Source organism: Corylus avellana, chromosome 4 (genome assembly GCF_965113065.1).
Source record: "Corylus avellana chromosome 4, dhCorAvel1.hap1.2, whole genome shotgun sequence".
NCBI classification, from domain to species: domain Eukaryota; kingdom Viridiplantae; phylum Streptophyta; class Magnoliopsida; order Fagales; family Betulaceae; genus Corylus; species Corylus avellana.
In genome coordinates, this window is record NC_142493.1 from 20,496,026 (window position 1) to 20,508,136 (window position 12,111).

Here is a 12,111-nt window from a genome sequence, read left to right on the forward strand (position 1 = left end):
ATTCTCAATCTGATAGCATTCCCCCATGCCTCAATGATTGATTGTAAGTAACCTTTCCCATGTTCCACAATTCTCAATCGGATAGCATTCCCCCACGCCTCAATAATGAACTCAAAGGACTTCGTTTCAACAAAGAACTTCCCCATGTGAACAAAGATGCATTTTGTATCGACCTCAGAAAGCCCACCTACCTCTACAACAACCACAAGGAACATCCCAAGACAACCATGCAACGAGACGACCAATACCAATGCAGAACACTGAGGAAATTCCACACTGCACCACAATCGAAAGGATACATGCCCTCACAGGCCGCCTAGAGATGGGAACCAGAAAACAAAGAGTACGTGGTAGAGCTATCACTAGAAACAAGAAGTTCTTTGAAATTAGATTAAAATTGTACTCATTGAGGGAATATAAGTGAAATATCAGTTTTAGTTCAAACAAAAATGACTCGCTTTGAGAAATAAAAGACTTGTTTTTATCTTTTATTTTTGGGGAAACTTCATTTACCCCTCTTAATGTTCCATCACTTTTGTAATCGTACATTTAAAGTTTAAGAAGTTACAATGTCAGGTTGCCATGTTTTAAAAGTTTGCAATGCCATCCACCGTTAGAATTTATGGTTAAATTTAACAGTTAACAGGTGAAATGTGTCTCATACCCCTGAAAAATTTATATTATACAAATTTACCCTTAATTAAAAAAAATTAAAAAAAAAAAAAAAAAAATTAAGTCTTTTGAGTGATCGTGGGTCTGGCACCCACAGCAGACCAAGGCCGTGGGTTTGCTGCCATTTTTGTTTTTTGTTTTTTTTTTATATATAAAACAGGGGTATTTTGCTGTTCTTTGTTAGGATTTAACTAAAAATCTTAACGGTAGGGTGACATTGCAAAGTTTTCAAATCTCTCTCTCTTTCATTCTCTTTTTATCATTGAAAGGCTTGAAAGAAGCTCACTAGTTTGACCTTACCATAGAGGTGAATAAACCAATCATAGGATGCTCACATCACCAAATGCTTACTCCAATTTGCTATTTCTTTCATCATTAACTTGCTCTTATACCAAGCATTAATAGTTGTAAAAGGGACTCTAAGGTTTATCAAACAAGGAGATGAAGAGTTGAATAAGTAGTGTCAGAGAAGCATTGGCATTGGACCTTAAATTTATTTATATAGACAATTATGGTCAACAAGGCTGTGAAAATTCAAAGATGAGATATGCAAGTTCTTGATTCTATAGACAAGTCTTTACATTGGTATGCACTGTTGGTTACATCTCTGGAAAGTCTAGCATTGGACACGTTTTTTTTTTTTTTTTTTTGGTTTTTTAAAGTATTTCTAAGTATACGTGTGTAGGATTTTAAAGGTTAATTGTTCTGGAATGAAGGTAGGTTTTCAATGGATGCTAATTTACCTAGAGTAGCAGTTATACTTTGGTTAATTACTTTCTTTTGCATGTAACAGATGATGCTGGATGAGTTAGAAATAGGAGGGAAAGTGTATCTTGTGTATCCAGTTATTGAACAATCCGAACAGCTGCCCCAGCTACGTGCTGCTTCTCCAGAACTTGAAGTTATATCTCGTAGGTTTCAGGGATACAGCTGTGGGTTGTTACATGGAAGAATGAAGAGTGATGAGAAAGAAGAAGCATTGGCGCGGTTTAGATCTGGAGAAACACGTATACTACTTTCCACACAAGTAATTGAGATTGGTGTTGATGTTCCAGATGCTTCTATGATGGTTGTTATGAATGCTGAGCGGTTTGGAATAGCTCAGCTTCACCAACTTAGAGGACGGGTTGGACGTGGACAGAGGAAGTCCAAGTGTTTATTGTTAGCATCTACTGCCAGTAGCCTAAACCGGTTGAAGGTGCTAGAGAAATCATCAGATGGTTTTTACTTGGCAAATGTGGACCTCCTTTTACGTGGACCTGGTGACTTGCTTGGTAAAAAACAGTCGGGTCATCTTCCAGAGTTTCCTATTGCGCGATTGGAAATAGATGGGAATATTTTGCAAGAAGCACATCTTGCTGCACTGGTAAACATTACTTCTGTAACCCCTTTTTGTTTTTGTTTTTTTTTTTCTTCCCCAAGAAATAATCAAATATGCTTACTACCTCTTGATAGCCTCATTCATTTTTTAATTTTTTAATTTAATAAATTCTTTTTGCAACTATAAAATTTGATATTTCTGGTGTTAGGAACTCCAGTTTGCTATCTTAATCATGCATACGACTTTCTGGAGGGCTTTTAGATGCCATGGGTAAGCAAGATTCAAGAGACTAGATGTAAAGGTTGGAAAGAGTGATTCAATTTCAAAAGATTGAATGTCGAAGGCCAAAGGGTGGCTGGAAATAGAACTCTAGGTCCCAGGATTTTCTCTGGAAACAGTTATTTGAGGGGCATTATGATTTTTTGGATTAGGGTTTTGTGGTGGAAAGGCCTGAAAAATGTGTAGGTTAGGGTCTAATTATGGAGTGTAATAAGATGCGTATGTTTTGGAGCACAAAACAAGTGAGAAAAGGAAGATGATTCAGAACTTTGAACAATTACTCAGAACTTATAGAAGATCTACTTTTGTGGGTTTGGAGGCTAATAATGGTGCATTGTGCTAGAGATTTTATCCAAAGGATTTATGTTGTATAGGGATGAAAATTTGAAAGTTTTGTAGAATTTTCAAAATAATTGTTAGGTGATCAAAGCAAATGTTATTTTGGATTTTGCCAACTTGTAAAGGTGGCTTTTCACAGTTTTGACGGAGAAAACTTGACACCACCATTTTTTTTTTTTTTTAATTTGTTTTTTTATAAATTTGGACTTTGCACCGATTGAAGGAAAATCTTGGCTCCGCTGCTGCATGTTGCTATGAATGATGTCCAAATTTAGAAAGGCAACCTTAACAGATTGGAAGGTGCTGGTTGCAAGGGCAAAGAATGACACATAGCAATAATGTGTCACACTCCGAATCCAAATCAGAAAGAAACCTGGATGTATTTTTTTATGAATCAAATATTCATCCTACCCAGACAAACAATATGTCCGCTATACAAACAATATAATCTGGCTGAATTTCTTTCAAACTACAAGTCAGAATTCTATACGCATTCACATAGTAATAAAATATCTATTCCCAAACATATCAAATATATTACTGTAAAAATTTCATAACATCCAACATATAGCCTTCTAATTGATGCTTGGCCAGATTCTAATTCATCACATTTCATAGGATGGATAGTTTTTAGGAAGGTACTGGTTGCAAAGTCAAGTGACACAGCTTGGATGAGTTCAAATTGATGTGCCAGATTGTAATGCCCCCTTGGTTGGTTTCCTATTTCACTTGTCACTGAAATATATCATGTATTGTTGTTTACCTCGTGCTGTCTTGGAGAGCAGCACAATATGACTCTTGAGCCACCTTAGAGACATGAGACAAGGTGCCACCTGATGAAATTGGACTATTTTTTACTAATGTGGTGGCCATCGAGTTAAGTATCATAGTGGTCCAATTTCCGGGGCATATAAAGTTGATTAGCTGCATATTGCATTTTCGATTTTACATGAAACTGGTGCTTTGGGGCTTTCTTTTTCAGCTGTTTGAGGTTGGTTTTCTTGCTCAGTTCAGAAATTGGCCTAGTTTTTCTGGATAAGCTTTCATGCAGATGTTTCTGTGATGTGATAAAGAGTGTATAATTGGAATCGGTTTCACTTTGTAAGTCCATGATGTATGGTAGGTACTCTTGGGAAAAGACCTGTATAACTAACACAAGCTGTGGTTTGTTCAATGCAGAAAATTTTAGGTGCTTCTCATGATTTGGAGCAATTCATGGCACTCAAAGCAGAGCTTAGTATGAGACAGCCTCTTTGTATTCTGGGTGATTGACTTGTAAAAATCTTGAAATTTGTCTATCCCATGCTCAACATGTGTCAGGGTATGTTGGTCTTCAGATTATAATTGCTTTTGTAGCTGTATTTTTTATCATATGGTTTTGTGGTTGCTGTTTTCGTGTAAAACATTAGTGGTAGTGGTAGTTCTTATGCCACCAGTGCTGTAACAACTAATTTCTTTTGATTTTTGATTTATTTATTTTTTTTGAAAGAATTGTCTAGTGTGTCAATTTGGACTGATGATCTCTGTGTGAATACTCTTAGTGATGTTTAGAACATTGCAATTAACCGCTTGCTACTAACGTCAGTTTGGAATCAAACATGTGGTAGTCTGACTCAACCTGTTCTGATTGTGTATTGGTTAAAGGTTTTGAACCACGAGGCCAGCATGACTATAGGTACTTTAACTGAAATCTATACATTCAACTCAATTGTCGTAAAAAATTCATACATTAGAAAGTAAAGTTTGTTAGAAGCATTTATCTTATTGAATAAGAGTACTTGTCTCACAAGTTTCTGATTTTAGCCTTTATGATAGACAAGGATCCGATTGAGTTTCTAATTTTGACTACTGAAGTCTTTAGTTTTGGTCAAGTCACAAATGGGTCTCGGTCAGATTTTTCGTTCAGAACTAATGAAATGTGACATGTATACCCAAAAGGGAATAATGCAAAATTGGTTTACGTGGTTTACCTGATTGACAATTAGATTTATATGGTATTCGTGAATTCAAAAGTCTCCTAGGTATGTCAATATATATATATATATATATATATATATATATATAATTTAGTTCTTACAGTCAAATTTTGTCAAAATACTTGATGGGATCTATTAGTGTGCCATGTTAGCATCAATAAAATGATGATACATATTACTCTTACACTATCACTACCCCTAGCCCATGGAGGTGGCCACATACCACCCCCGATTTTGGGCCACCCCTAGTGGTGACAGGAGGTTGCTGCGTGACACAGTTGACAACCTCTGCAGAGGCTTACTTGATATTGTCGTCCACCTCTAGGGTGACTTGTGAGTAACCCCAAAGACGCCTGAGCTGGCTTGAAGGCTGACTTCCACCTTTGGGGTGGCCCGCGATTAACCCCAAAGGTGGCTAAGGGGTTGGCGTGCAGCCACCCTCATCCTTCTGAGGCTACAAGCCACCTTAGAGGTGATTGCAAATGGTGTGTAGCTACCCCTTACCAAGGGGGTGGCTTGTCCTTTTTCTTTTATTAATTTTTTTCTTTTAAAATTTTTCAATTATTTCACTTCTTTAATTTTTTAGTTTTTTTATTAGTTTCGTAATTACCTTCTCAATTCCAAAACTCTTAATTTAGGGTATCAAACTTCTAATCTCATTTGCTAGGTTTTTTTTGCAATGTTACTCATTCGCTAGGTTTTTTTGTTAAATCCTAACGGATGTATGTCAAAATTACCAAAATATCTCATTTTTTAAGAAAAAGAGAAAGTAAGATTGCATTGGTCATAATTTAAGAAAATTCGTAAGTACTTGGACTTCTTTATGTAAGGATATGGTTCAAATAATAAATATTCTTTTTTAGGTGGTCTGAGCTGCTGCTCAATTGATTAGTTATGAAATACCCTTAACCGTATGTGTATTATCAATAGTCGATTTCCCTATTCCTTTCTTTCTTGTCGTTATAGAAAAAGAGGTGAAATAAATTGCATAGATATCCTTTTTTTTTTTTAATTATTATTATTATCAGATTAATGATGAGTGAAAGAAAATAGCAACTACGCCTAAATCTTTGCAATTTTTATTTATTTTTTTATAATTAAAAAATAGAGGGTATTTTGAAAATTTTGATAGGATTTAATGGAAAAATCTAATAGATGGGTGACATTGCAAAAAATTAAAAGTTCAGTACATTAAATTTAGAGTTTTTGAATTTTACAGAAGTAATCGCAAAAAGTGATGGAAGTTTAAGGGGGTTAAGTGAAGTTTTACCTAATTTTTATTAAAAGTGACATGTGTTGTTATTTTATTGAGGCTGAAGTGGCACATTAAGCTTATTTTAATACTACATAAAACTAATTGTAAGTTAAATAAACTAGCAGGACTGAATTTGCTTTTTTTTTTTCTTTTTTTTTTCTATAAAAACATGTTAGCTTGACTAATGAAAATGGAATGTGACATGTATATCATGTTAGCTTGCCAAGTAGGCAATTATGCCTACAAAAAAAAAAAAAAAAAAACACAGAAAGAACAAAATAAAATGACTAGCAAAATGACTAGTAAAGGATTCACACCCCGATTTCCTCGAGGGTTACGTGAGTAATTACCAAAATAAATAATAATGGCAAGTTATAACACAGCTTTGTAATGAGTTTGCAATTCAAAAGGTGGGATTTAAAAATAACAATTTAAAAATGTACAATTTAAAAATGCAATTTTTAAAAATACAATTAAGCATTTATTAAAATTGCAGTTTAGCTTTTAAAATAATTTTTTTTTTTTTTTTTTTAAAAAAAAAAAAAAAAAACCTTATTTCCAAACATTACAAAATTTGCGATTTAATTTTAAATTATACTTTTAATTTGTAAAATCACAATGACAAGCATCCTCAAAGTCTTATTTTATTAGCTTTCTTCAGAATAAATGGCATCATGTCAATGGCCTATGGGTCAAATGACATCTTCATTTCTCGTATGGGGTGGTGGGAGACATTAAAGATTCAAATTTCATTATTGAGTGCTTGAATAAATATGCCTACCTAAAAGAAAAAAAAAAAAAAATTAAAGCAAAATGAAGAGAAGATAAAGGACTTGACTGAATGACATTATGGGTATTATTTTTCAAATATAAATTGTTGTCTTCTTCCTATCAACTACTGACGCTTAAGTACTTGTAAAATTTCCTAAAAGAAAATCTTAAAAAATTCTAGTGTCTTTAATATCATTATTTAATTTGTCCACAAGTGTCACCCTTCACGCGTACGTTATTAATTGTTCTATTTCTTTCACAGTAAATAAAGTTACAGTAGAAAGGTTAAATCACGATAGTCCATCATGGTAATTTTACTCTTATACTCATGGCGCAGGCATGCGCACATAAATTAATTATAGTCAAATGAAAAAAAAATTTTATCCTCCATCCAATTACCTATCTATACAAAGTAGGGTTACTCATGAAATTGGCAACCATCACTAATTTCATTAATAATTGGAAAAATTACACTTTATCTCTTTAAAGTTGGCAACGATTTTCAATTTGACCTTTAAAGTTTCTATTTTTGTAATCTACTCTCGAGGTTTCAATTTTTTTCAATTTAGTCATTCCGTCAGTCAAAGCGGCCTTTACTAACGAAACAGTGATCACGTCTGACCTTTTTGTACCAAAAATCCCCTATCAACCCACCTGATCCACGCCCAAGTTAACCCATTAATCTTCCAACAACAGAACGTGACGATCCACTTTATCGACAGAGTAGATGGATACGACGGTGGAGAGGACATTGACTGCTCCGATTATAACGCTGGTTTTCTCAAAAAGTAACCTACACTGGTTTTCTCAAATTAAAAATTTTGATCTTAAAGTCACAATGATGAAAATCACAGGAGGAATTAGAAAGCTGTGAAGTAAGATGGAAAATAGTTTCACTAGATAAAAATATGGAAAATAATAGCATACTCTTAAGTCGTTTACATATTCTTGTTGTGTTGGCTACATAAAACCAGAGGATCACAGTAAACCTTTTTTTCACAACATTTGGGTCACCCAAACAAAACATAAGGAGAATAACCCAAATCTCATCACCCCAAAATCCCAAGGTGTTGGACAGAACATGAGCGTAAAACATGATTGCATTGATGCCCGTGAATTGCTGAAAGATCTGGAACTGGAAGCATACTGCGATGAAACCGGCCAAATGTATCATATGGATAGCTCTGGAGAAATTGTTGCCCATCAAGTCTAGGTAGACCAGATTGGGCGTGGGTCAAGTGGGTTGATGTGGGCATTTTTTGTTTTGTAGGACGAAATGGTTGAATTGAAAAATATTGAAACTTTGGAGGATGGATTGTAAAAATTAAAACTTTGGAGATCGAATTGAAAATCGTTGCCAACTTTAAAGAGGTAAAGCGTAATTTTTTCTTAATAATTATAATTATTTAAAATAAGTGGCCGCACATGTCAAATAAACGAAATCTCTCCGTCAATGTATTTGCCAATGAATTAGTCAATATTGAACCATTATTTTTCTTTGTACAAAATAATTGGATTTGAGGAAGACGTGTGTGGAACAACATGTGACTAGTTTTCAACTATATTATTGATTTTTCCGAATAAATGGGTTATAATAATTATGCTATGTTTCTTTCCCAAACTAATCAGAGAAGAAGTGATTAGGGTCTTCACTTTCAACAGTATGGAATTTCCCCTCGTTGCCTGCCGACGGAGGAATAAAAAGACAGCGAAGCAGATTATCATGGTTGAGGGGTCCCACATGTAATCCCACGGAGTCTACAAAGCCACGGCCGTCTGCTCATTGGACTACCCAATCAGCAAGGCAAGAGGAGGACAAGCAGACAAGTGTGGTCCCCACACGGTTCCCTACCCAATCATCAAGAGTGGGACCGTCGGCTTCCATGTTCCATGTGTTGTCTCCACTCCAATCATCAATGTCGGCCCCACATCCCCACGCTTTTGCCATGGATTTCCCCCCATCCCAACCATATATGTATACAAAGTTGCTTCAGGGCGTGTGCAAAGAAATAAGAAATAAATGGATCCTCCTATGAGATATGACGTGACGAGCAAGTGACGACCTGGCACTTTCACCGGCTCTCAAATTTCCCTATAAACATTTCAACAAGAAAAAATAAAAATAAAAAATAAAAGGGAAAAAGAAAAATCTTCCTATTTTTGTCAAGTCGTGCTCCAACTTTTACCATACAAGTGTGAATTCATTTGCTCCTGGTCAACATTTCTTTTAGAATCATAGAGTCAAATGGGAATTTTCCCCTTATTTTACTTCCAGGGAGATTTTACAATGAGTATAAATAAATTCCATTCAACTGTGAAACTTACATTTTATATGCACAAGCTTCCAAGAGCCAACAATATATATATATATATTTTTTTTCAATACATTTTTTTTAATTAAAAAAAAAATTAAATATGTGTCACGTGTCAACATCTGATTGGTCCACGTGTCAGTCCTAACGGTCAACTAACGGATGGACTAACTTGGTCTTTTATTAAAACCTCGGAGGGGTCTTGTGATAAAAATGAAACCCGGTAAAAATAAAGTTTCCAAACCCCAGGGGAGTATTTGGTATTTAACCCTTATTAATAACAAATTTTCTTTTTTTTTCACTCAATTAATTTATTGGCTATTAAAAATAAAAAATATTTATAAGATCATTTTGAACCATATTTCTCTTCTTTATTTAAGACCATAAACCCTTATATTAAATAAATTTAAAAATTCATAAAGCTTAATCCATATAAATTGAACGTGTTATATATTTGTTCTCATAGATATAGTTAAAGGAAAAAATTATCAAAATGAAAACTTGGATTAATCAATAATAAAAAATGAACAGTCATCAAAACCCAACCAACAACAATCTATCATATCCCAACAATAATACCACTTTTTCTCCATTAAAAAAGACTTTTCTTTCAAATATTAATACTAATATGATTAACATTTCTTTAAGTAATTGAACTTTCTTCTCCTCAACTAAAAACGTGGCAAAAATATTGGAGGACCTAAAAACAAAGGGGGTGTTTGTTAAACCCCCTCACATTCCCTCGCATCCACCACACTATTCACTTTATTTTTTTCCCAAAAAAATATTCTTACTTTTATATCAAATCACTCATTTTTTACATCCAATAATTTACTTTTTATTACTATTCAAATAAAAAAATCACTACAAAACAAAATTTTTTACTTTCCAATACTACTTTTTCATTTTTCCATACCAATTATTATTATTATTATTATTTTCTTTTTTTTAATCCATAAACAGTGCCGTGGTCCATGAACAGTGCGGTGTGGTGGGGTGTTGTTTAACAAACACTCCCAAAGACATGAACAGAAAAATTTGGCATGAACTATTAGAGAGAAAAAAAGAAAAGAAAAAAAACTTATACTACCAACATTATGTTACTTTGAAACCATACGTTTTGGCTATATAACCATTCAAGACAAATTTTCAACAATATTTAGATCATGACTTAGCTCATTTATGAAGGAAGTTTAATAACATTTCACCAAGAGGATAACATACATAGTTTCACTTAAAATAAAAACTTGTATGGCAAAAGAAACGAACGTATGTTTTGATTAACAAAAATACTATTTCATTTAAATGTGCTTTTTTATTTTCAACTTACGGTTTAACTTAAAATGGACACTTGGCAGCATTTTAAATACCCACTTGCCTTTTTTAGGCCCTCCTCTCTAAAAAATAACAACAATAGAAAGTTAAATAAAAATTAATATATATTTTTTTTTAAAAAAAAAAGGAACAAAAAGGGAAATGAAAGAACAAAACCACATAAAATAAAGACAAACAAACGAAAAATGGAAAATACTACTAATAATAGAAAATATTTTTCTTTTCTATTTAATTTTCTTGGTTCCAACAAAATTGATAGGTTCAAGAAGTCAATTCAAATAGAAATTTTTCTTTCGACCATCATTTGATGCAAGGACAAACAAAAAAAGAAAAAAGAAAAAAAGAAATTCTCTCTCGATCACTATCATTTTTCTCAATTCAGTGAAAAATTTACAAAATAAAAAAGAACCATTTTTAATAAAAATAATAATATATAATTATTATAGAAAATAAGGACAAAAGATGAAAACGAAATAACAAAACCACATAAAATAAAGTAAAAAAAGAAAAAAGAAAAATATCTTTATAATAGAAAAGTCTTTCCCGTATACATTTTCATGTTCCAATGAAATTCCTAGGTTTAGAAAAAAGTAGTGTCAAATAGGGATTTTTTTTCTTTGAACATCCTTCACATATATATAACATAAAAGAAACTAAAGCGAAAAAATAATATAAAAATTAAATCAACCAATAAGGACAAATGATGGAATTCATAGCATAAAGCCACATATAATAAAGATAAACAAATGAATTATTTGTCGTTGTCGACTACATTATTTACCATTCTCTTTCAACATGATCCTTGCAAATACAATTTCCAAAACTTAATCAAAATTAATATTAATATCACATAAATTAACTGTCTTTTTTTGTCTTTGTTACAGAAAAATGAAATAGCAATATAATAGAAAATAAATTTATTTTCTGTGTATTTTTCTTGGTTTCAATGAAATTCACACGTATAAAAAAAGTTTTGTCAAATAGAGGTTTTTTTTTTCTTTTTTTAAATGTTTTGATCATCTTCTTATATCTCAATATCTAATGTAAATGAAACTACTTTTATAACAGAAGTTAAAAAATAATATAAAAGTTAGTACAAAAAATAAAGAGAGAAAATGAATACATAACAACAAAAAATAAAGAAAAAAAAATGGTTTATTTATCATTCTGTCTACATTATTTGAGTGAAAGTGTGAAGAATGAAAAGATAAAATAAAAAAATAAAAATCCAAATTTATATACGTGAAAAATTGGGAATCTTCAAAACTCGATTGGATGAGAGCCAAACGTGATGCTCATCTTTTTCTTTCTTTCTCTTTCTGATTGCTTTGCTTTGTTCACCAAAATATCTTGAACTAAGCCGCATGCCTTCGTGAATAATTTCCATCAAAACTTAGTCACATGTACAACTACACCCTACGTCATGTAGACCATCCCAAAGCCATCTTCATCTCCATAGTTGTCCCTTGAGATGCTCTATATTGGAATAACCGCATGCCATAGACATTTGGGAGAAGCTGGAGGAGAGAGGTATGAAAAAAAAAGTTTGTTTTAATGTTTATTGGATAAACTGTTTTATTAGAAACGTTGTTTTGAAAAAATAACTAAAGACACAACGTTTCACCAGAGTTTGTTTTGGTTTCAATAAATAAAAATAAAAAAAATAAAAAAACTAAACGTTTGTTTTACACTTAAACATGGACAATTGATATATATATATATATATATATATATATATATATATATATATATATATATATATATATTAGATTATATATTAGATACGATTAGATTAGATACGCTGTTTTATTAGAAATGTTTTGAAAAAATAACTAAAGGCACAACCTTTCA

The 12,111-nt window shown here is 32.5% G+C and overlaps 1 protein-coding gene across 5 annotated transcripts in view; it reads left to right on the forward strand.

The window, feature by feature from the left end:
- Nucleotides 1-4,128, forward strand: part of LOC132177513 (DEAD/DEAH box RNA helicase family protein) — a 61,863-nt gene extending 57,735 nt beyond the window's left edge. For all 5 annotated transcript variants that reach the window (XM_059589871.2, XM_059589868.2, XM_059589870.2 and 2 more), the window contains 2 exons: nt 1,466-2,038; nt 3,791-4,128. In XM_059589871.2, coding sequence (XP_059445854.2) covers nt 1,466-2,038; nt 3,791-3,883 — 666 coding nt within the window. In that variant the 3' untranslated portion in view covers nt 3,884-4,128. The remainder of the gene's footprint in view (nt 1-1,465; nt 2,039-3,790) is intronic.
- The last annotated feature ends 7,983 nt before the right edge of the window (nt 4,129-12,111 follow it).